General features: G+C 39.7%; 1 protein-coding gene across 23 annotated transcripts in view; it reads left to right on the top strand.

The window, feature by feature from the left end:
• The window catches only part of LOC134212887 (testis-specific zinc finger protein topi-like), a 54020-nt gene that overhangs the window by 20834 nt on the left and 6801 nt on the right, over positions 1–26385 (top strand). For 11 of the 23 annotated variants that reach the window (XM_062691171.1, XM_062691167.1, XM_062691168.1 and 8 more), the window contains one exon: positions 25356–25997. The exons of 9 other annotated variants lie outside the window; for them this stretch is intronic. In XM_062691171.1, coding sequence (XP_062547155.1) covers positions 25466–25997 — 532 coding nt within the window. In that variant the 5' untranslated portion in view covers positions 25356–25465. Of the gene's footprint in view, positions 1–4125; positions 4259–25355; positions 25998–26385 lie in introns of those variants that run through there. 3 more of the 23 variants (XM_062691173.1, XM_062691176.1, XM_062691177.1) reach the window with 3 other exon arrangements.

Here is a 26385-nt window from a genome sequence, read left to right as displayed (position 1 = left end):
TTCCTCCAGAAGTTCCTCGGAGAATTTCTCTGGGAATTCTTACGGAAGTTCCTTTGGGAGTTCATCCTAGAATTCTTACGAGAGTTCCTCCAGGATTTCCTCTGGAAATTCTTCCTGTAGTTCTTCAATAAATTCCTCCAGAAGTTCCACCGGCAGTTCCTCCGAGAATTCCTCTGATAATTTCTCCGGGAATTCCTATAGAAAATCACCCGGGAGTTCCTCCGGAAATTACTCTGGGAGTTCCTTTTCAGAAAAACACCCGGAGAAATTGCCGGTGAAACTCCCGGAGGGATTCTCGTAGAAACTGCTGGTGGATCTCCCGGAGGAATTCCCGAAGGAACTGCCGGAGGAGCTCCCGTAAGATCTCCCGTAAGAACTCCCGGAGGAATTCCAGGAGGAACTCCTAGAAGAATTCCTAGAGGACCTCCCGGATGAGCTCCCAGAGAAACTATCGGAAGAACTTCGGGAAGAATTTCCAGCTTAATTTCTGAAGGAAGCCTAAATGATTTCCTGAAAAAAGCCTGAATAATTTCCTGGAATAGCTTCTGGTGGAACTCCCGGAGGAATTTCCGGAGAAACTCCCGGATGAATTGCTGGTGGAATTCCCGGAGGAACTCTCGGAGGAATTTCTGAAGAAACTCCCGGGAGAATTTTCAAAGGAACCCCGGAGAAACTACCAGAAGCATTCTCGGAAACAAGAGAATTCATCTTATAGATAAATCTCGTCTAGCTGGAACTTTTGTTGGGGTTTGTAGCTGGACCATCATCATCATCAGAGGACCTCCCGGAGAATTCCCTGATGAGCTCGCAGAGAAATTATCGGAGGAGCTTCTGGTGAAAAATCTATATAAATTCCTGAAGAAGCCTAAATAAATTCTAATTCTGCCGAAATTCCCGGAAGAATTTTCAGAGGAACTGCCGATAGAACTACCGGAATAATTCTCAAAGGAAATCCTAGAGAAATTCCTGGTGGAAATGCCGGTGGAACTCCTGGAAGATTTCCATGTGGTTTAATTTTCGGAATAATTTCTGAATAAATTTCCGGTAGAATTCCTGAAAAAATTCTTTGAAATTTTCACAAAAAAATATTCGAAACAATTCACGGAAAATTTTATGGAATTTACACAAGAAATTCGAAGATTTTTCGTGAAATTCTCAGGAATGTTTACTGGCAATTCTGCGGAATTTCCAAGGAATATTCTTAGGAATTCCACGGGGCAGTTTTTCGAAATTATTTGAATTATTGCAGGGAATTGTGCAGAACTTATAAAGAAGTTCGTGAAGATTTTCTTGGAGTAAATAATGGTGGAATTTTCGGATCAATTCCCTGCAAAATTTATGGTGGAACTCCTGAAGACATTGCCGAAGAAGTTGCTGGAGGCATTCCCCAAGAATCCCTGATAGAATTTCGGATAGAATGCCAGGAGCAATTGTCGAAAGAATTCCTGGAGAAAGCTTGCATATTGATTTTTCTACCTATTTTATAATAAATACTAGTTGACCCGGCAGACGTTGTCCTGCATAGTAGGCGAAAATTCGCAATGCGAACTGCCCTTGCGGAATTTCCATACAAATCTTAATTTTAGTTTTTCATGATTTAGTCTACCTTATTTGGGATTTTCGCATGAAGAAATATCATATAAACCCGTCGGAAACTATAACGAATGTAGCTGCTGAAGGAATGAATAAAATTCATCCAGCCGTTTTCGAGTTATGCGGATACGACCACAGACCATTTCATTTTTATTATATAGAAGAAGATATTTCAGAGAGGATTTGTTTAGAAATTCAAATGTATGGTTCTAGTTTTCTTAAACTTATAGAAGAATGCAGAATTTTTATAAAAATTGTTATAGCCGATTTTATATTTTTTTCTGGATACTAAGTTCGTTAATATTTTTCTCACTTTATTTAAAAATATCTGAAGAGTATAAGTATAAAAGTATTTTTAAATCCATTATTGTTTTAATCATTATTGTTTTGGATTTGGTTTCATGTTCTTATAAAACTATAAAACTACGATTTAGAAGACCAAAAAGTTAACCCCCCCCCTTCTCGAAATCCTGGCTGCTACACCAGCTCCCAAGTTCATAATTCTTAAAAAAGGAACCAGAAACAAGCTTGTTTCCTATTATTGTTTGCAGAAATGACGGACCAAATTAGTTTTTTTTTTGTTTTAATAATCTCAATCCCATATCCCATGATTTTTTTAGATAGGGGAACTGTTCCGTTTTCCACCTCACTGAACATATATTCATCTCACCGCAAAACAAAGAAATACAACACCAATCACGTCGCTTCGTTTTGCTAACACGCATGCTCACTGGTGAAAAACATCACAATTGCTTTTGATGGGATGGAAATAGGAGCTATGGGATGAAGTGCCGAACCGTTCCCCTAGATAGAAAATGCGACAGTTTCCCTACTATACATGATTATCGATAAACATGAACGTTTGGTTTAGCTGTTGTTGAGGACTCCCACGCTTTCAGTCCTATTATTTGCGAGTAAGCAGAGTTGTCCTACACAGATTATAGACGCTAGCCTTGCGGCGAGAAAAGGCGTACGATTGCCAATCCGGAGATTCGATTCTCGGTCCGGTCTAAGATGTTTTCGGATGGAAAACATTCTCGACTCCCTGGCCATAGTGTATCCATTGTACTTGCCACATACTCATACATACTTGATACATACTCATGCAATGGTGGGCATAGAAAAAGCGTTCAATTAATAACTGAAGAAATGCTAATAAAATACTGGAAACTTGAAAGCAGGTCAAGTTCTAGTTGGAATGTAGAGCCATAGAAGAAGAAGAAGAAGATGCGACGCGTAGTGTAGCTCTCGGTAGCAATTTATTTTCGTCAACACGTTGGACGTAGTAAAATTGCTATCTTCCCCAGAACGCTACTGATTGCATTTGATTGGAGATAACCGCAACCTGCAACCCATCTGTTAAGATTCTTTAGAAAGAGATGGGACTGCCATCGTGTCCCATCACTTGTTGTTCCGGAGGAACTACATACTTCGGTATTGTGTCAACATTTTGAAATACGTCATCAAGACCAGCTCGCTCAATCATCGCAATTGGTGAGGATGATAGATTTTTATTTCAAGTCATTATTTGAAGACGAACATATGCGGGTGCTCTGCATAGGATGGACTGCGCACCAGCTAGGTCGCACACAAAATTAGTGTAGTTAGAGGTACCAGTGTCTCAGGAAATGCAAATAGAAACTATTACAGGGCTCGACAAAGCAGGTGCTGTGCACTGTGGGTCACGTAATCTCGCGCCTCTGATGGTCATGGTGATGATGGCGCGGCGATGAGACACATTGAATGCTTTATTATCACCGGCTTGCTAATGAACCGTTAACTCAATGTTTTCTACCTTGCCGCTATTGTGAGTCAATATTTTCCACCCAGAAAGATGAAATAGGATACGTAGTGGTATAGATAGAATAAATGTAAATGCATGTTTGAATAGAAATAAATGCGAACTATGACTGAGCACTACGGATGTTCCTAATATATTTAAGCTAATTGCCAGGCTATGATCTAATGGAGACATAGTGCCATGGATAGAATCTGGTTGGCAGCATGCTTGATGAACAAACATAAGTGAGCAAAAACTTGATTGATCAATATTTGAACAATGAAATATAATACAATCCGGCGGAAAGTACTCTACGAAAACAATAGAAATCCCTATTATACCGCACACTGACAGAAAATAAGATTAGATTTGGTATTTATGATTCACTGAGATTTATTCAATCACACAAAAGACAAATAATCAAGATTATCATGCATAATCATCTTTTTTTATCGCTCATAAAACATCCATTTCCTAAAAATGACCACTAGTCGTCACGCTCACGCTGGGACCAATGTTTGTGTTGACATTTTTTGGTAATAAACAAATGCTTTATACTGCTTGGTTCTGGTGGGATTATTTTTATCATTTTATCATTACATGTTACACGTTTCCCCGCTCGTTGATATAGATTGCAGAATCATTCGGGACACTGGCTGACGTCCGGGCGCGGACGGTTGTTCTTCAGTCAGTCGGTTTCGGTCCGCGGCGGGAAAACGTTCGTACTTTGTTTATCGAGTTTCAGTAAAGTAATTGCGCGCCTAGGCTAACCTTTACCTGTTTATCAGCGGAGGAGCTATGAAGCTGACGCTCCGACCATTATGGCCCGACACACTCAAAATCCAACATGGTGTAGTCAACTCAATAAATTACGTTACATGCAAGGTTGGTGTGAAGCTGCAAGTGAGTCGTATAGTGAATCTCTTCAATTATTCAATATAGTGCTGTCCAGCGTTACGTGTTCTCAAAAGAACAGAAATCGCATCAATAATTAATCAATCAGATTAATTAAATGTTTTCAGTTCGTGACAGTGTTATTCTATGTCCTTATAATTATCCTACGGTTAATAAGTGAAAGCTGTCTGTTTTCTAGTGTTTGATTTATTGACATGTTCTGTGGTCGTAGTCGGTATGGTATGTCTGACATGATTTGAATAAGCCTATTCTGTAATCTAGTAAAAGCTCATAACTTTGTTAAAATCTTTACAAATCTTACAAAATCTACTATCTACTTCTTGTTCTTTATAGTATTAAAAACAAATCACACAGTTTTTATGATTCATCCCTACGCATAATTTTGTTGGCTTTACCCAATTAAGTAGATTATATAATCTTTTCAACTTATCGTTTTGAAATTCGAAATATTAGGGATTATTATCTTTCATGGCACAGATAAGATATGACTATCTATGCCTTTTATGATTATAAACTCGATTAGGAACGTTGATACAGCATTCATTGACTCACATTTTTGGTATCCATCAATTGGGTCATTGCCGATTCGCTGCTTAGTGTTGTACACGTAATTAGTACCGTCGTCGAGGGTGGATCAAACTGGGGTGGGGAGAATGAGTCACTGTTTGAACTACTTAGGATGCTTGTAGAACAGATTGAATGTATCTGAAGGCAAGAAAACTGAATTAAAAAAGACTTTTGGTGAGAGCGATGAACCATTATCACCTCCGATGACGGTATGAAAAGAGGGCCTTTTCAAAATTTTATTCATTTTCAAGCAAAAAGGCTACAAGAAAAATATGTGTTCGTCTATTTAAAAAGGAAAAATGAATTATTCAAGGATAAGATCAAAGAAGGCCGCCTCAATAAAAAATAAATAAAATTATTGAGCACCCCCTGAAAATGAAGTTTCCTGCTCTCAGAAGCTACTGTAAAAAGCCAGATCCGTCAAGTCTAAGTGGGTGCTTAATGAGCACGAAGTACCTTTATTTATTTATCACCGGACTAAGGCCGGAATGGCCTGTGCAATACATAAAAGTCTTCTCCATTTAGCTCGGTCCATGGCTGCACTTCGCCAACCACGCAGTCTGCGGAGGATCCGCAAATCGTCCTCCACCTGATCGATCCACCTTGCCCGCTGCGCACCTCGCCTTCTTGTTCCCGTCGGATCGTTGTCGAGAACCATTTTCACCGGATTACTGTCCGACATTCTGGCTACGTGCCCGGCCCATCGCAGTCTTCCGATTTCCGCGGTGTGAACGATGGATGGTTCTCCCAACATCTGATGCAACTCGTAGTTCATTCGCCTCCTTCACGTACCGTCCGCCATTTGCACCCCACCATAGATGGTACGCAATACTTTCCTTTCGAAAACTCCCAGTGCGCGTTGGTCCTCCACGAGCATCGTCCAGGTCTCGTGTCCGTAGAGAACTACCGGTCTTATAAGCGTTTTGTAGATAGTCAGTTTGGTACGGCGGCGAACTCTATTCGATCGGAGCGTCTTACCGAGTCCAAAGTACATACGATTTCCAGCCACTATGCGCCTCCGAATTTCTCTGCTGGTATCGTTATCGGCGGTCACCAGTGAGCCCAAATACACGAATTCTTCAACCACCTCGATTTCGTCACCACCGATAGAAACTCGTGGTGGGTGGCTTACATTGACCTCTCTTGTGCCTCTTCCTATCATGTACTTCGTCTTCGACGTGTTGATGACTAGTCCAATCCGTTTAGCTTCGCTTTTCTGTCTGATGTAGGCTTCCTCCATCCTCTCAAAGTTACGTGCCATGATATCAATGTCGTCGGTGAAACCAAATAACTGGACGGACTTCGTGAAAATCGTACCACTCGTGTCAATCCCTGCCCTTCGTATTACTCCCTCCAAAGCGATGTTGAATAGCAGACACGAAAGACCATCACCTTGCCGTAACCCTCTACGGGTTTCGAAGGGACTCGAGAATGCCCCTGAAACTCTAACTACGCACATCACCCGATCCATCGTCGCCTTGATCAACCGTATCAGTTTATCCGGAAATCCTTTTTCGTGCATTAGCTGCCATAGCTGGTCCCGATGGATTGTATGATATACGGCTTTGAAGTCGATAAATAGATGATGTGTGGGCACGTTGTATTCGCGGCATTTCTGCAATACCTGACGTACGGCGAGCACCTGGTCTGTGGTAGAGCGCTCACCCATAAATCCCGTCTGGTACTGCCCCACGAACTCTCTTGCAATTGGTGCTAGTCGGCGGCATAAAATTTGGGAGAGTACCTTGTACTTGTACCAGCTTATCGCCCTTTTTGTAGATGGGACACAGGACACCTTCCATCCACTCCTGTGGCAAATCTTCCACCCCTCAAATCTTGGTAATCACCCAGTGCAGCGCTCTAGCCAGTGCCTCACCACCGTGTTTAAATAGCTCTCCTGGTAGTTGGTCAAATCCAGGGGCTTTGTTGTTTTTCACCAGGCCGATCTCCCATTGGATTTCCTGAAGATTCGGAGTCGGAAGTCGCATGTCCTGCGTGCGTGCGCCTAGGTTCATTACCATACCGCCACCGTTGTCTGCCATATCGCCATTCAGGTGCTCTTCGTAGTGCTGCCGCCACCTTTGGATCACCTCACGCTCGTTTGTAAGAAGGTTCCCGTTTATGTCCTTACACTCGGGCTGTGGCACTTGGCCATTAGCGTAGTACAGTTGCTCCGTCTCTTCATGGTCTCGATGTTCCTGCTGGCGCTTTTTCCTCCGAAAAATCGAGTTTTGTCTGTTCCGCGCTCGTTTGTATCGTGCCTCGTTCTCCCTCGTGCGGTGTTGCAGCAATCTTGCCCATGCTGCATTCTTCTCCTCAACTAACTGCTCACATTCGCCGTCATACCAGTCGTTTCTCCGATCCGGGGGCACCGTGCCAAGTGCAGCGATTGCGGTGCTACCAATGGCGGATCGAATATCTCTCCAGCCACCTTCAAGAGACGCTGCGCCTAGCTGCTCTTCCGTTGGGTGTGCCACTTCCAGCTGCTGTGCGTATTCTTGGACTAGTCTACCGTCTTGTAGCCGCCCAATGTTCGACGCGTGCTGTACACCGTCGAGAGTTTTGAGCGCAGGCATACTGCAATGAGGTAGTTGTCGGATTCAACATTCGCACTGCGGTAAGTGCGGACGTTCGTGATGTCGGAGAAGAATTTACCGTCGATTAGAACGTTGGTTAGGTGATCTCCATGTGGCCTTGTGAATATTTTTGCGAGGAAAGAAGGTGCTTCGGACTACCATTCCACGGGAAGCTACGAAGTTTATGCATTGTTGGCCGTTGTCTTTCGATACGATGTGCAGACTATCCGGTCCGATGATCGGTCTATACATTTCCTCCCTTCCTTTCTGAGCGTTCATGCCGCCGATGACGATTTTGACGTTCCGCAGTGGGCATCCATCGTATGTCAGCTCCAGCTGTGCGTAGAACGCTTCTTTCTCGTCATCGGGTCTCTCTTCGTGTGGGCTGTGCACGTTGATGATGCTATAGTTGAAGAATCGGTCTTTTATCCTCAGCTTGCACATCCTTGCGTTGATTGGCTGCCACCCAATTATACGTTGGCGCATCTTACCCAGCACTATGAAGCCGGTTTCCAGCTCGTTTCTGGTGCCACAGCTTTGGTATAAGGTAGCCGCTCGATGCCCGATTTTCCACACTTTCTGACCTATCCAGCAAATCTCCTGCAGCGCCTGGACGTCGAAGTTACGGGGATGTAATTCATCGTAGATCATCCTCTCGCAGCCTGCGAAACCTAGTGACTTACAGTTCCATGTTCCAAGCTTCCAATCTTGACCCTTTATTCGTCGCCTAGGTCTTTGCCGATTATATCGAGTCGTATTATCTCTTATATTGTTCGTAATAATTGGATTTCCAGGCGGCTTATTGGACCTGCGCAAACCTCCTGTCTCGTACGAGGGTCGTCGTGTCAGGTCTATTTTGTGTCCCATATGACACCAGGACTTGGGTTCAATCAAAGTTAATTGCCTATTTCCGGGGATTAAACCACCCGACTTGAACGTTAATTTACAATGTTATGAAAACTCATATGTGAATATGTACATTATGTGGAAGATATTGATTTGGAACATGTATTGGAGGTAACCACTTTTCCTTCGATGGAACTCGAACCCATGACCCTACGCTAGACTGGTGATTTAACCAACTAAGCTACGAAGGACCTCCGTCGGCCTTCGCAACCTAGCGGCTACTGAACGAGCTCGAGATTCCCAAATTGGATGCAGTCAAATCACCCGCAATCCATTTCTCAAGCCAACACTTCCACATGTGTATAGTACACGTCCACATTAGAGGAGCGTGAGTATTTAGAATGTCTGGCGGCTATACAATTCTTCATCAGCAACTGTACTGATCAAGTGAGGTTGTGTAAGCTACTTGCCAGTCGGTCGTCAAGCTCAGACCCGACCAGGGCTTGTGTGCTTTGAGCGGCACACGGTCGCTTTGGCGGGGCCTACTTGCGGATACATGCAGCTTTTTATAGGAATTTAACAGGGCCCACTGTCGAACCCCACCACATCCTAGGTAAGCCCCACAACTCTCGCTTAACTTTTCAAAAAGACCTAAGTAACATTTTTTTCATGAATTAATTTGAATAGCGCAATCAATAGCTTTCATGTTGTTCTGTTGATTGCGCTATTCAAATTAATTCATGAAAAAAATGTTACTTAGGTCTTTTTGAAAAGTTAAGCGAGTACTCGCAGATGGCCTGGGGAGGGATGTCAAGCCCTTGGACATAATCCCTGCTGCCCGTTTAAGACCACTAAATGTCAGATGAATCTATACAATAAACATAAACATAAACATTATAACATTAAAACATTCGTAAGGACGTGGCCAGATGTGCAGAGAGAATCGAGTCTACATCATTGCAGATATTGGTGAAATCTTCAATAATGATGGATATGCTTATCTCTGCAACTCCATCTACGAGTTGTGCGAGTGTTCATGCTATGCTATGCTATAATAGAAAATTATTCCAAATTTCCCACCTCTACTCGCTAAATCTTACCTGATAAAACTTGTGTTAATACCCAATCCAGTTGCATGACCAGATCACCTGGAAAGTATTGACGGGTTCTAATAGAATTAAATATTAAATAACCCGCCATGAAGTTAAACATTAAAGTGCACTTCGTCGCAGTTGGTAATTAGTCACGTCAACTGTTTGAAGAAAATAGATAACGAAGCCCGCTGAACATCATATGACTCCTAACACGCAACTGGGTGAATACGAACGACGTCTGAGTAGGTGACACCGATGAATCAAAACGATTTGAAATCTAATCCATCTAATCCTGTTACCGACGGCAACCGATCCTACCACAAAGCAAATGATGTTTTGCTTTAAGTTCGCGGGATTCCGTGATATACAAATGTGTCTTGCAAATGCCGATTGGAAGCTCAATTGAAAATCAACGATGATTCATACAAATGCATATTGCGATTAAAGCAGATTTCCATATCGAATTTAAACATGTACTTATTGCAAATATAATCTTGAAAGTCATAATGAGAAATGAGTTTCTCCAATAAAAACTTTTCAAAACTCATTAAACATCAAGTTGTTATTGCGAGGAAAGATTTATTGTGGAAAATAAAAGCAGCGATATTAATATGACTTTCAAATTGAACGCACAACGCGGTTTCGTTGCGCGAATTAATTTTATGGGGTCGTCATTGAGAACAAGGCGTCAGAGCATCACGCTGCGGAGTTGCGGCTACAGGCATAATTGACGCATATATGTTTGAATTCTTGTTGTGTGAGACAGTTATGCATGTTGCTTCAGTTAGGTGTAGATTAGATAAATCAAGATGTCAACTGCAGGTCATTGATCAAAGACACAAAACCAACGCCGTTGGACGCAACTTGAGTTCCTAACCGACCGCTGATTTGTTTTTGTTTTATCATCAGATTGTTTGGCCGAAATGACCTGCGGCAGTAGGGGAGAACAGTGCAAAACGCACCCACGGGGCAAAATGGCCTCACTCATAAATTCACTCATATAATCCTTAGTAGGATATTTATGAACGAATATTATTAGGGTAAAAAGCCCAATAGTGGACCCCTAGTAGCGGAATTTTGCTCTTCCTATCATACGGCTTAGAAATTTTCAAAATATTAACTCTGCTTGATATCTAACAACAAGCTCTGCATCCCCTCTTCACGATACATACATAAAACACCCAACTATGCGACGTTATTCGTTGAAATTAACATTTTAAAGTCTAACTGAATTCGCCCTATAGTAGACCCCCTGGGGGTCCATAATAGGAAATTGCTTCCCTATAGTCGACACTTCATTTGATTTTCATGTCCCGTTTCGGGACGTTCTTCTTCCCTATTATGGACCCCCCAAAATATTCCTATAATGGACACTCTCGTGTTTATTTTTTATAGAATTGTAAAAAATCATCTAATTTGACTTTCCATAGCATTTCCAACGCATGTAATCAAATCATAGGACTGTAAGGTAGGTTCTCCCGGTAGAATTTCATAGCAAAATGTTGACATTGTGCAGTAATAATGCAAAAATGGCTGGAGGGTCCACTATTGGTTGGGGGTCCACTATTGGTCACTTTACCCTATTAATATTCAATATAAATTATTCATTATCGAGTACCACGGAAAAATTGAGTAAAACCATTTCATTTTCACTAAAATTTTACGATTAACGATTCTTTCACTTCATCCGTAAGACTTTCGTTCAATCCATTGAGACAAAACAAACAACCATGCGTTCGCTATTATTTCATATGCAATTGAGTCATTTTACACCACTTTCGGGCATTTTGCCGCAGGCCTTTTTTACACATATTTTAAATGCGGTAGAAAGTCACAAAAATGTTGTTGTTTTGAATGGGAGATGATTGTGAAATGTAGATAGGTTTATAAAAATTGAATCTGCACGTTGAAGTGGTACGGTATTCTTTGTTTTATTGGTAAAAACATCCTGCATTTTGGACTCGCTCGTTTCACGAATGATTCGCAAAACTTTTTTCATAAAATCAATCTATCGAGAACCATTGTTACCGAATTGTTGCTAAGTTTCAGCAGCATTTTTGAAAATTCATAATTCAATAATCACTATATTTGGATTAGAGGCACAATGCTGGTCCTAAAAAGTTTGCCTAATATCCGGGATATCATATAAATATCTAGACAAGTTCAGTAATGTAATCGAATACTGATCCCCGTTTGAACAAGAAATCCGAGATTTTCGACTGATTAAAAATCCAGAATGACCACACATCACAAAAGCCGCTTATCAGCAATATGCTGTTGATTTCATTGCCACTTCATAAAGACACGCTGATCAACATGTTTTTTTATATCTTTGACAATCAGTAGCAAACACTCGATGTACTGTCGAAGTACTTTGCAGAGTCATCAATGTTGATTATTTTTATACGGAATGCTGATAACAATAATTTTATTGGCGTTTGATGTACTTAAGCCGTACACTTTTTTTTGGGAAATGTAAATAGATAGGTAGGTATGTAAATGTAACAAAAAAGCGTAAATCGTTTGCCTGATAAATGGTGTTTCAAAGGAGTAGAAATTACGAACGTAATTATTAGCATTTTCCGCAAATTGTGTATGTGGCATCTAAACCAGGAATCATTGATATTGTGGTGGGTACGTTGGTATTGCAAAGTCACTTGCCAGATTTGTGATACATACAGTCGCCTCTCCACATCTCGATATTGAAAATAAGACATAGAAAGAGATAATCTTGAACAAAATATGACCAGAATACATCGAGGTATGGAAATTTATCTAGATATCGAAAGCCCAGATGTATGTACATAGATTGAAGGGACTGGGAACCATCGACATAGGAAGAGATATCGAGATATAGAACATCGAGATGTATTACCTAAATTGATTGCAAAATGAATAATCAATTTTAAGAATCGCACTAACTGAAACTTGGACTGCTTTTCAACTTAATATTCAATCAGCTTTTCCACAGTTGTTAGTTCAAAGCTTGTTTATGTCTACATGAATATATCCCAAGTAACAATTTTCATGCCTGTTAGATTTATTTAATTCTTATAGCGGTTTTATGAAAGCAGTCACCATGGCTAGTTGCTCAGATTTATTGGCGATCTTATTGCTATCAATAAACCTCTAATAAATCTGTTCGAAAAGCTTCAAACGTCAAATGCCGACTGGTCTTGTTAGCAGCTCTACGGTTGTAACGAAGAGCATAATAAGTCCAATTTTCAAAGCATGATCAAAGCCATAATTTTGGGTAGTAATGTGGTTAAATGAATAACCCCAATAAGAATATTTACATTGCAAGGGGTTTATAACGGTGTTTAATAAGAGCAACATTTTTCTGATCGAAATCTATGATGGCCATATTGGAAATGGAGAGCCATCTTCAAGTCAGTGAAATTTATCACTGGAATTTATGATTAGACGGTATTTTCGCCGCAAAAGACACATATTTGGTAAAGGATATAAAAAACAAACATATTTGGGTGTAATATTAAGTAATTTAGTAAAGATTTACGTTATTGATGTTATAATAATTTTAAATTCATTGCCCAAAACTATATTATTTTACGGGCGCGTAGTGCCTAATCTCATTTTCGCACTAGCTTTCACCATGAAATCGAGCGCGCACCTCATTTCCATGAAAGTACATTGCAAAAAAAACTTGAAAAAGTATTATTTTGTAGTCATCCTCATCATGATTTTCATCAACGTTTTAGTTTGTTATTATTTGTTTGCAAGATTTTGTTTCTCTTTTTTCAAAGCAAATTTTTGACAGCTGCCGCAGCCAAATTCCCTTTTTTGCGGGCGGCTTGAAACGGATTTTTATATACTCTTATAAGAGGTTTATAGTGGTAATCTAGAGAGGGCCATTTGGACATATCTTACTCTTATAGTGGCCATCAGAAGGTAATCATGTAGTAATGGGTTTTATTGTCAGTTCTTGTAATTCGATCTTGAAAACCATTTATAGAGCGGAATAAAACTTGAAATGTTACTTGGGATGTGTCTTACATCATAAGACTAGGGATCCTACATTCAGAGATATGCGAAAGCGGCCATCTTGAGCCAATCGAGCATTGAGAACTGTCAAAATCTGAGCCAAATGAACATCGTTATTGTTGCAGATCAAAAGGTATTGCGATTTTGGTGAAATAGATTTTATGAAAAGTTTTATCGAATAAACAATTTGTTTTGCTTTCGTAAGTAAAAGTAGTCTAGTTGATGCCTTATATCGTGTTCACTCGTATTGCTCTTTGATTTTAGCGAAAATGCACTGCTATAGGATAGATAAAATAATAAAAAAAAGTGTCTTCGAATGTAAAGTCATGTGCAAGCCTAAACATTTTTCACTGCGGCAAGTGCTGGCAGCGTTTGTTTACGAAAGTAACAGCGTTGCTAAATCGTCTGGAAAAGTATTCGCACATCTCTTAATATAGGATCCCTACATAAGACCGGACCGAAAATCGAACTCGTCATCTAAAGAGTAAAATCAGCAGTGATTCAAATCGTTCGGGGCTGTCAGTTTGAATATGAATCTGAAACATTATTTTTCCCAGCAGCTGTAGTAGATACATTTTTTATACCAGTCAACTGTCAATATAGAACTGGTATAACCCTCAGATCTATTTTCTGCAGATTTGAACCACGATTGAATCACGAGATTCAAATATTTTTCAATTGTTTTGGTGTGTGAAAGCGTCATTTTATATACGGGTCAATCTACTTTGCAATTACGGCGCCTTTCTGACAACAACATAATGGTTTCATTCAATTGGAAATTTGAAAAACATGAGTAGAACACTGCTGGGGAAACCAGCAAGTTTGTTATATCTTGCTCCAGATTAAAACTAGAATAGTGGTCGAAAATTTGGAATTAAACTGAATCACTACTGATTTCACTCTCAGCATACTACGGTCTTGTATAACTTATCAATCACTCGACTATAATAATGACATTTCTCTTTTGTCAATGATTTGAATAAACTTGATACCGTTGTTCGGGGCTTCTTTTGACTCCGATGACTACTTTGGATTTTTGATTTTATACAAAAAAAAAACCAAATTTGAAACAGAAAGTGGCCATCCAACTATCAACAACACACCAGAATGGTGATAATGGCAATTTGATAGTAATTTACGTTACACTTCTTGTTTTAAAATGCCCGAAGTAGCACCCGATTTGTCGAAAGAAACCCCGCCAACGTTACCTATCTATTCAGCCTGTACTACGTTCAGATAACATTACACGAAAAATATGAATAAAAATATGAGCTATGTATAACGTAAGGGACCCCCAACGTAGTTCACACGCGATAACGATGCGGCTTTTTATCAGACCGCATCGTGCTTTCGTGCTGTGCGGTTCTTTCTCTTTGCGGAAGGAAGTTTTTAATACTACCCGAAGCTATTTTAATTTCAACGGTGCTTCTTAGCGCTATTTCTACCCACTGATCCCGTTACGATCTTTGCAAGGATCCGTGCCTTCGTTTTACGTTGGACCCGTTTGCGGAAGTAAAATTCCGACAAGCGGTGGTAATCCTGCAGGGACACCGTTCTGGGAAAAAACCTCTTAGAATGTCACGTCTCCACGCTCAGCAATGAGTATTAATAAAACAAGAGGAAGGAGTCTCTGAATTCTCCACTCCCTTCAAAGAAACAAGGTTTCAAGACCGTCCTGCCCAAGCGCGGAAAAAATAGAAGGAAGCTAGAGACTTCAGATATTTCTTCTAAATCTAACGTTGACATTATTTCTTCTCCTATCTAATTGAGCAATCGATTCGATTTGATTAATAACGAATTTGAGGAAATCGAATCTATCTCTAGCCCAGGTGATTCGATTCATGCGAAAAAAAACAACGGATTCCGCCAATTGTGGTATCTGTTGACGAGTTTTCTGGCTTTCGGAATGAAATCTTGAGTAACCTTCAGGGGATCAAGGTTTCATTTCAAATTGCTAGGAAGGGTGACTGCCGCGTTTTGCCGGGATCCTTTGACGATCGCAAACGTCTTCTCCAGTATTTAACTGAGAAGCGCCATAAATTCTTCACATACGACGACAAAACTGAGCGATTGTTCAAAGTCGTCTTGAAAGGTCTGCCCAGTGATGACAAATCACTGGATGAGATTAAAATTGAAATTTCTGAATTACTTGGATGTGCGCCAGTCCAAGACATTAATGTGAAAAAGAACTCCCTCTCTTGGTCTTCCCAAAGGGGCCTCTCACAAGAATTGTATTTAGTTCATATTACCAAAAGTGGACTAAATAATATGAAAAGTTTGGAAAAGGCCTGTATTATGTCCCATGTCCGTGTTACATAGGAACATTTCCGCAGGCCTGGGGGAAATTTCCAAAACCCCACTCAGTGCCGTAAGTGCCAAAAGTGGGGTCACGGAACTAAACATTGCCGCATGGATGCTAAATGCATGATTTGTGGTGGAACCTCACACGCCAAGGACGCCTGTCCTGTGGGAGAAGATTCAATAAATTTAAGTGTGCAAATTGTGGGGTAATCATAAATCCAATTTCTGGGAATGCCCTTCACGCAAAAAGTTTTGAATTCCGTGCAAAATTGATGACGGGAAATTCCAATCGGATCCCAGATTCGACGGGTAGAAATTTTTCAAACGCTCAAATTTCGAAACCAGTTACCGGTCGAGCAATTCATACCCACCACAATTCACAAACAAATTTTGCCGCTCGTCAACGGGTAGCAAGCACTTCAGTAAATTCCAATTTTTCGAATGTACCTACGTATGCAAACATCGCTGCTGGTAGACAAAATTTCTCTTCTCAAAATGAGGTTTATACCCATGTTCCAACGGAAAATAATGGTCATGTTGCCGATTCAGGTAGCATGACTGCTTCCGATTTTGATTTTTAACTGAACAATTGCATCACATGATTGATGCAATGTTCAAAGCAAATACCATTCCAGAAGCTGTTCAGGTTGGTATAAAGTACACACAAAAAATTGTTATCGGACTCCGTTTCAATGGATCCAAATAATTGTGTGAAAGTTCTAAATTGGAATGCCCGCTCTCTAAAGGGTAAGGAAGATGAATTATTCAACTTCCTAACAGTTCATAATGTGCATATTACCATTATAACAGAAACCTATTTAAAACCAGGACTCTCCATTAAAAGAGATCCAAATTATTTTATCTACAGAAATGATCGTCTTGACAGCGCCTGTGGTGGGGTCGCCATTGTCATCAATAGACGTATCAAACATAAATTATTTTCTTCATTCAAAACCAAAGTTTTTGAAACCTTGGGAGTTTCTGTTGAAACAAATTTTGGAAAATTTTCCTTCATTGCAGCTTACTTGCCTTTTCAATGCAATGGGCAGCAAAATAATTTGTTGAAAGCTGATCTTCAAATTCTGACTCGCAACAAATCTAAATTCTTCGTAATTGGTGACTTCAATGCCAAACACCGTTCATGGAATAATGCTCAAAGCAATTCCAATGGTAAAATTTTATTTGAAGATTGTTCTGCGGGATATTATACTATTCAATATCCCAATGGACCAACTTGTTTTTCTTCCAGTCGAAATCCTTCTACAATTGATTTAGTTTTAACGGATTCAAGTCAGCTGTGTGGCCAATTGGTAACTCATGCTGACTTTGACTCTGATCACCTTCCTGTGACATTTGAAATCTCACAAGAAGCCATTTATAATCCAATCAGCTCTACTTTTAATTATCATAGAGCTGATTGGGATTTATATAAAACGTATATCGATAGGAATTTTGATGTTGAGATTCCCCTCGATACCAAAAGTGATATTGATAATGCTCTCGTATCTTTGACAAATTTAATTGTCGAAGCCAGAGGCATTGCAATTCCTAAATGTGAAATTAAATTCAACTCCATTATTATTGACGACGATCTTCAGCTACTGATCCGTCTTAAAAATGTGAGGCGAAGGCAATACCAAAGAACTCGCGATCCTACTTTAAAAGTTATTTGGCGAGATTTGCAAAATGAAATTAAAAAACGTTTCGCTATTCTGAGAAATACCAACTTTGAGAATAATGTCTCGAAGTTGGATCCCAGTTCGAAACCCTTTTGGAAATTAACGAAAATTCTTAAAAAACCTCAAAAGCCAATTCCAGCGCTTAAAGAGGGAAAAATGGCGGAAAGGCTCAAAAACTTGCTCAGCAGTTCGAGAGTGCCCATAATTTTAGTCTAGGTCTCACTAGTCCAATTGAGGATCAGGTTACACGAAGCTTCGAAGACATTCTCAACCAAGATAATGTTTTTGACCCTTCGTTGGGAACTAATTTGGATGAAGTGAGATCTGTTACTAGAAAATTTAAAAATATGAAAGCCCCGGGTGATGATGGTATTTTCTACATACTTATCAAAAACTTCCTGAGAGCTCTTTATCCTTTTTGGTTAATTTATTTAACAAATGTTTTCAATTGGCATACTTCCCAGATAAATGGAAAAACGCCAAAGTTGTTCCAATTTTGAAGCCGGACAAAAATCCAGCTGAGGCTTCTAGTTATCGCCCAATCAGTTTGCTTTCTTCAATAAGCAAACTGTTTGAAAAGATTATTTTAAATAGAATGATGGTTCATATTAATGACAATTCTATTTTTGCTGATGAGCAATTTGGTTTTCGCCATGGGCATTCAACCACTCATCAGTTATTAAGAGTTAATTCGGCTCAACAAATCTGAAGGATATTCGACTGGAGTTGCTCTTCTTGATATAGAGAAAGCATTTGATAGTGTTTGGCATGAAGGTTTGATTGTAAAATTGATGAATTTTAATTTTTCTCTGTACATTATTAAACTGATCCAAAATTATTTATCAGATCGCTGACTGCAGCTAAACTATCAGAATTCTAAATCTGATAGATTACCTGGGAGAGCTGGTGTTCCCCAGAGAGCATACTGGGGCCCATATTGTATAACATTTTTACTTCTGACTTACCTGATTTACCACCAGGGTGTCAAAAATCTTTGTTTGCAGATGACACAGGTCTCTCAGCCAAAGGGCGAAGCCTTCGTGTCATTTGTAGTAGATTGCAAAAAAGTTTGGATATTTTCTCCACTTACTTGCAAAAATGGAAAATTTCCCCGAATGCTTCCAAAACTCAGCTTATAATTTTCCCACATAAGCCGAGAGCTTCTTATTTGAAACCTTCTAGCAGACATATTGTCACTATGAATGGGGTTCCAATTAATTGGTCTAGCGAAGCTAAATATTTAGGACTTCTGCTAGATCAAAAATTAACTTTTGAAAATCACATTGAAGGCCTTCAAGCCAAATGTAACAAATATATTAAGTGTCTATATCCACTTATAAACAGAAAATCAAAACTTTGTCTTAAGAACAAACTTTTGATTTACAAACAAATTTTTAGACCTGCCATGTTGTATATACTATACTAGTTGCTGCAATACCAGAAAGGAGGCACTTCAGAGGATTCAAAATAAAATTTTGAAAATGATCCTGAAGTTGCCTCCGTGGTATAGTGCCAATGAACTTCATAGAATTTCTAATATTGAGACATTGCAACAAATGTCCAACAAAATAATTTCCAATTTTAGACAAAAATCGTTGCAATCTTCTATTGCAACGATTAGCTCCTTGTACCCTTAGTATAAATTAGGTTAAGTTTAGTTTAAGTAGAAAACATTGTAATTCCTACATGGTTTAATTCAACCAGAGGAAATATCGTAACTGCCAGAGGCAATTGAAATGTATTAATAATATCTAAAAGCGTAACATAGCAAATAAGGATGATAGTGTTAAGAAAACACGGAACACCTAGTCTAAGAGATAAATGCATGTATTAGATAATTAGCAAATAAAATTAGTTAAAAAAAAAAAAAAAAAAAAAAAAAAAAATGCGGCTTTTTATGGTGTCATGAATAATACCGCAAAGGCCCATCAACTGAGTCAACTTCAAAATTGTTGTCGATAGCGGAAAATTAAATAAATTGACGTCAACCGGCATCGATATCAAGTGGTGGTGATCGGATTGATTGAACCAAATTTGCGGCTAAAAATGGTTTCAACTGATTTATTGATACTACATTGCACAAATTGATTCACATAGTGGTGATACTGTCTTTCTTGTCCACGTTTACGACACAAACCTTTTTAATTCGAACCACCATTCCCTTCACAAACTTTGACGCAATTGCCAATCGTTATTTGACTATAACTAAGTCCTCGAGTCCTGGTGTTAGGTGGGACGCTAAACAGCCCTGACACGACGGCCCTCCGACGAGACAGGAGGTTTGCGCAGGCCTAATAAGCCGCCTTTAAAAACAACCATTACGAATGACATAGAAGATAATACGACTCGATACAATCGGCAACGACCTAGGCGACGAATAAAGGATCACGATTGAAAGCTTGGAACATGGAATTGCAAGTTGCTAGGCTTCGCAGGTTGCGACAGGATAATCTACGATGAGTTACATCCCCGCAACTTCGACGTCGTAGCGCTGCAGGAAATCTGCTGAACATGACAGAAAGTGTGGAAAACCGGGCATCGAGCGGCTACCTTCTACCAAAGCTGTGGCACCACCAACGAGCTGGGAACCGGCATCATAGTGCTGGGAAGATGCGCCAACGCGTGATTGGGTGGCAGCCAATCAACGCTAGGATGTGCAAGCTGAGGATAAAAGGCCGATTCTTCAACTATAGCATCATCAACGTGCACAGCCCATACGAAGGGAGACCCGACGACGAGAAATAAGCGTTCTATGCACAGCTGGAGCAGACATACGATGGATGCCCACTGCGGGACGTCAAAATCGTCATCGGTGACATGAACGCTCAGGTAGGAAGGGAGGAAATGTATAGACCGGACATCGAACAGAAGCACTTTCTTCCCCCGCGAGAATATCCACAAGGCCACATGGAAATCGTCTAATCAAGTAACGGAAAACCAAATCGACCACGTTATAATCGACGGTAAATTCTTCTCCGACATCACGAACGTACGCACTTACCGCACTTCGAATATTGAATCCGACCACTACCTCGTTGCAGTATGTCTGCGCTCAAAACTTTAGACGGTGTACAACACGGTAGACTAGCCCAAGACTACGCGCAGCAGCTGGAAGTGGGGCAGCTAGGCGCAGCGTCTCTTGAAGATGGCTGGAGAGATATTCGATCCGCCATTGGAAGCACCGCAACCGCTGCACTTGGCACGGTGCCCCCGGATCAGAGAAACGACTGGTATGACGGCGAATGGGAGCAGTTAGTTGAGGAGAAGAATGCAGCATGGGCGAGATTGCTGCAACACCGCACGAGGGCGAACGAGGCACGATACAAACGGGCGCGGAACAGAGTAAACTCGATCTTTCGGAGGAAAAAGCGCCAGCAGGAAGATCGAGACCGTGAATAGACGGAGCAACTGTACCACGCTAATAACGCATGAAGATTCCATGAGAAGTTAAACCGTTCACGTAAGGGTCACGTGCCACAGCCCGATGTACGGATATAAACGGGAACCTTCTTACAAACGAAGAGCACCTGAATGGCGATGTGGCAGATAACGATGGGGGTATGGAAATGAACCTAGGAGCACGCGCGCAGGACATGCGACTTCCGGCTCTGAATCTCCAGGAAATCGGCCGGCTGAAAAACAACAAAGCCCCTGGAGGAGAGCCGTTTAAACACGGTGGTGAGGCACTGGCTAGAGCGCTGCACTGGGTCATTACAAATATTTGAGAGGAGGAAGATTTGCCATGAAGATTTGCATATGCCCAATTCGTATACATAATTGTTAGAAAATCTAACAAACACCAGTTGGGTTTGGGTGTAGGTTTTCAAAATCAAGCATTGATTAAAAAAGCTTGGAATGTACAAAATTCTGGTACTGCCTGTCTGTTATGTCATAGAGAAACTTGCATTTAGAAAATCAATATAAAATAGTAATAAATTCTTTTAAATTCATAGATGGGACCTTAGAACTAAGGACTGTATTTTCTTGCGATATGAAAAAATGCTGCAGTGTTCCAGAAAGGATACCAAAAAGAACCCAACAATTTTAAAGACTAGAGACTTAAAACTAGCATTTAAGGAAAAAATAATTAATTCAGGAAAAGGGATAAGGAGCTTGTGTTACGGTTCTTCTAAAGCCTTTGAAGAAGAAGAAGACGTTGTTGATAAGGGATCTAAAGTTTTTTGGCAAACTGAATTGAATTGAATTATTTTTATTTACGTTTTTTTTTTTCGTAAATAAAGATATGTAATTCAGTTCAATTTGCCGAAAAAACTTTAGATCCCTTATCAACAACGTCTTCTTCTTCTTATTTTGGCAAACTCAAAACAAAAGAAATTAATAATGGATGAGATACTCAGATAGTCTTGCCAGGGTGTCTACTCATCTGCAAAAACAAAATTCCCTGATTTTTCCAGGTTTTTTCCAGGTGTTTTACATTAATTTCCAGGTAAAAACAAACTTTAAAAACTAAATATTGCGAAGAACTGTTTAAAAAAAAAAATGGTTACCTCACAAGAACAATGTTGTAAATTACTTAAGAAATTCTTCCAGGAATTCCTTCGCAAGTTCACCCCGAAATTACTTCAGTCATTCAATCAAAAAATCCTTCAGGAATCGCATAGGAAATTCCTCCAGGAAACCTTCGAAAATTTCTTCATAAATTCCATTCCGGAAATGATTACAGAAATTCCTTCAAAGAGGAAACTTTAAGAATTGCTTCAGAATTTCCCTTAGAACTTCCTCCAGGATTTCATTTGAAAATTTCTTTGCAAAAACTTTAGAAAACATCTCAAGGAATGGTTCCGGAAATTGCTTTAGAGATGCATTTGGCGATTCCTTTACGATTTTTTTTTAATTCCTTCTTTGGAAATTTGGTTAAAAATTCTTTCGGAAATTTCTTTGAATTTTATTTCAGCTATTTTTTTTAAAAAGGAACTTAAGAAATCCTCTTAAGGAATTGTTCCGGAAATATGTTTGGGAATATGTCAGGAAATCGTTCAGAACTTCTTGCGAAAACTCCTTCAGGAAATGAGTCGATGCAAAAATATAGGATTGTGGGGTCCATGACGTTAGGCATAAGGACATTAGGCGTAATACTACCTTTTTCATGTCGTGGGCTGTTTTTTGGGCATTTTATGCTTAACATCCTTTATGCCTAACGTACCCATGCCTAACGTCCTTATACCTGACACGGGGTATACCCGAGATTACTATTGTTCGCGTGAACAACATCTAGTTTGTTCCAGTTTGTGACCAAAATCTAGTTTGTTTAGACCTAGCAGCCAAGGTACCGGTACTATAAATATCAAGCGATCAATTTATAGCTTATTCAGATAACGCCAATGTAATCGTAATCTGAGTAGGTTATTAAGCATATTTTGGCAGAATAATTTCAATGATTACAGCGCCACTAGCGTTCTATTACTTATGGCTTTACAGTAAAAACAAAAGATATTTTAGTTCAGAAAAAATATTTTAAGCTCTTTTTAGTGGAATGTATTCAACCGTCTAAGACGAGTTAAGTAACCTCCATTTAATTCCACCAATTATTTCGATATCTTTGCAGATACGTATTTAAGATACGTAAGTCGAATCATGTACGAGATACTGAAGACGACCACACAGTTGTGGTCAAAATACGTATCTGCAAAGATATCGAAATAATTGGTGGAATTAAATGGAGTTACTTAATTCGTCTTAGACGGTTGATGTTTTAGTTATCAGATAAAGATTGTCGCTTCGGTTTCCTTTGTTCTGCTGTCCGAATCATGTGTGGTACCTAACTGTCAAATCGTATGTATTCATTCATTGACATTTAGATCCCCTATCTTCACCAGCAAAAGATGTTCCGGGCAGCGACGACAGCGACAATGTTTATCTTGTAACTAAAATATCTTTTGTAAAAACCTTCGGAAAATGCTTCGGGTATTCTTTTGAAATTCCTTGGGTTTTTTAGGAACTCATGCAGAAGTATCTTGTCTTGAGGAAAACTTTAGAAAACACCTGGAGGAGTTTTTCCAGATATTTTGCTTTTAAGAATTCTTTGGAAATTTGTCGAGAATACCTTTAGAAACTCCTTTGAAAAATCCATTCGGGATTCATTCGGCTTTTCTTTCAAGAATTCCTTTAGCAAAAATACTTCACCAATCACTTACAATTTTTTTTTCCAGAAATCCCTTCAGGTGATTTATTTGAAAAATCCTCAGAAAATTCCTTGGAAAACTGATCCCGAAATTCCTTCGGATGTTCCTCCAGGAATTGCTTTTTTGTAAAATCCTAACATTTTTTTGTTAAATATCTTGGCTGTGCATATGCACAGCATATGTTTCGAAATGGACAAATTGATATGAAATTTGCGAAAAAGAATCCACGTGTCTTGGAGGGACTCGAACCCTCAACCTCCTACTCTCTAGATAGGCGTGATAACCCCTACACAACAAGACCACTTAAAGGTCACGTTTGCGGAAAAGCCATCAGTCTTTCACCGTCATTAGTCGTCTGAGTACACGCGACCGCTTACGTAAAGGCAATCAAACTCATCAAATGCTTTAGCCAAGCAAGCCTTTGGCACAGCAGAGTGCGATTGAATTCGCATTCTATACCGTCCCGCCCAGCCCGTTACTGGGGGCATGGAGTGCGATCCTCTCGTTTAATAAACAATGTGCACTCGCTTGACTGTGGATATACAATAGTAAAGCACAAGATTGGACAAATCAAGCATCCGAAAGATATTCAATTTGCAAAAAAGAGAGCTAACCGCGGTGGAGGTTGGTATTCGGATTCTGATGGCTTTTCCGCAAACGTGACCTTTAAGTGGTCTTGTTGTGTAGGGGTTATCACGCCTATCTAGAGAGTAGGAGGTTGAGGGTTCGAGTCCCTCCAAGACACGTGGATTCTTTTTCCCAAATTTCATATCAATTTGTCCATTTCGAAACATATGCTGTGCATATGCACAGCCAAGATATTTAACAAAAAAATGGTTTTCGTACGGCCGAGTTGCCGAATAATATGCAATTAAATCCTAACAAATTTAGTATTTTTTAATAGATTCCTAAAGAATTTCCGAAAGAATTCTCAAAAGAATTTACAAAGCAATCCCTAATAAATTCCTAGATTTCACCAAGAATAGCTTCGGAAATTCTCAAGGAATTCTTTTAAGATGGCAAAACGTTTTTGGCGAAACAACAATGGTATATTTATTCAAAAATTTGTAAGGATTTTTTTCATCTTTTGAGAGAATTTCACTCATGATCACCGGGTATTGAAATTTCCCTGATTATGTCAGGAATTCCCTGATAATTCCAGGTTTTTTCCAGGTGGGGAGAAATTCCCTGATAATTCCAGGTTTTCCAGGTTTTTCCAGGTAGTAGACACCCTGCTTGCAGAATATTTGAATCTGGATATGTATCATCAAAATGATTCAGTAATCTAAATATTTCATTAAGTTCACTAATCATCCCACTCATAGTAGCTTTATTATGGCTTTAACCTTGGCAACCACGCACTTCCGACATGTTGACTACTCATTTAGCACCTGTCTGCCGCTGCAAGCATAACTGCCCCATATTTGCTTAATTTTCTATCTATATGGGATAGTTATGCTTTTATGATATGTATAATTAAATAAAATCGTCCTACCTATGATAGATATTCTTGATTCTTGCACCCAATAGATAGGTACTTATTAAAATCGTTACATTGAAGCAGAGCCCCTTTCCCCTATGTATTGACGCCATTTACGGCCATATTGATTTACGGCATTATCGATATTGATACATATTAGTAAATAGTGTGTATATATTAGTGTTACGTTCAAGTGTTACTCTCAACATTTCATTCACAAAAAATCGCCCCTCAAAAAATGATTATGAGCAATCAGCTGTTTTGAATCGTCTCATGTCGTAAATGGTGGACCATTTTTTTTCTCAGCCGAAAATGCTATATACCTACCGGTTATGTACTCAATGTCGCTAGGCAACACATCGAATTTTTCTTCGGTCAGTTTTTCAGTTAACCAGCTGTGCTGTCGTCCACCATCGCTGCGAGGATTTCTCTCAGAACCAGTCTCGTGTCAAGACCTACTGTTCCTAACCGTTCAGAGAACCTGCAGAAATGGCTCCTGGGACCGGAACTGAACACGAGCAGCTGGCGACGGAAAGTGAAAGCTTCGCAGAGGAAAAGCAATCCGGTAAGATTTTCTTCAGAGAAAACGAACAGAAAATTTGCACGTTTTCTGTCAATCTAGAAGCCGCAGCGGAAGAAAGTGCAAAATCATCGAAGGAGGACGGCCAGATTCGGTGTGCCAACTGCGATGCGCTCTTCTTGAGGGAACGTTTTGAGGAACATGTGTGTGAGTATGACGAGCGGAAGGAGCGGATCGACCCCAGCAGTGTGCTGGACAAACATCCGTGTTTTCGACAACTGGAGGAAAACATGGGAATGTGGAAACGGCTGACCAACAGCAAAAAGGGTCGTGATGAAGAGGCAGGCACGGGGACAAAGGATAAGCGGAAGCAGCGCGACGGCAGTGAAAAGAAAATTCACCGGTGCGGCCACTGCGAGCGGAAATTTGTGCATGCATCCGGACTGGAGAAGCACCTGGCTAAAATGCACCCGGATAAAAAGAATGAAGGAGGTGTCATTGGTGAGTGTATAGGTATTTGATATATGTAGTTAGCTATTTTGAGCACATGAATTGTTCTGAAGGATTAAAGAAACTTTTTTTTTGTTCCTTGGTATAAGGAAGCTAGTTTTATAATATTTCTGAATCTTTCCTGGTATTTGGTTACCGTAAAAAATTCAATGTAATTTTTTTAAATCAAAATAGCTTATTGTAAAAAAATATAAAATAGTTCAAGAATATAAAAATATGATAGAAAATAAGCGTTTATGCTCTAAAATAACCAATAATAAACCAAACTGCTTATGGACATTATATGGTTTATCGTTTGTTGATATATAGAATTGTGTGCTCCTAAAATACAAAATTGTCGAAGCGAATTTATTGAAGGAATATTTATCGTTTGCTTTTT

This window comes from Armigeres subalbatus, chromosome 2, assembly GCF_024139115.2.
Source record: "Armigeres subalbatus isolate Guangzhou_Male chromosome 2, GZ_Asu_2, whole genome shotgun sequence".
Taxonomy (NCBI): domain Eukaryota; kingdom Metazoa; phylum Arthropoda; class Insecta; order Diptera; family Culicidae; genus Armigeres; species Armigeres subalbatus.
The sequence above is the reverse complement of the archived record's forward strand: the minus strand, read 5'-3'. Positions and strand labels throughout refer to the sequence as shown.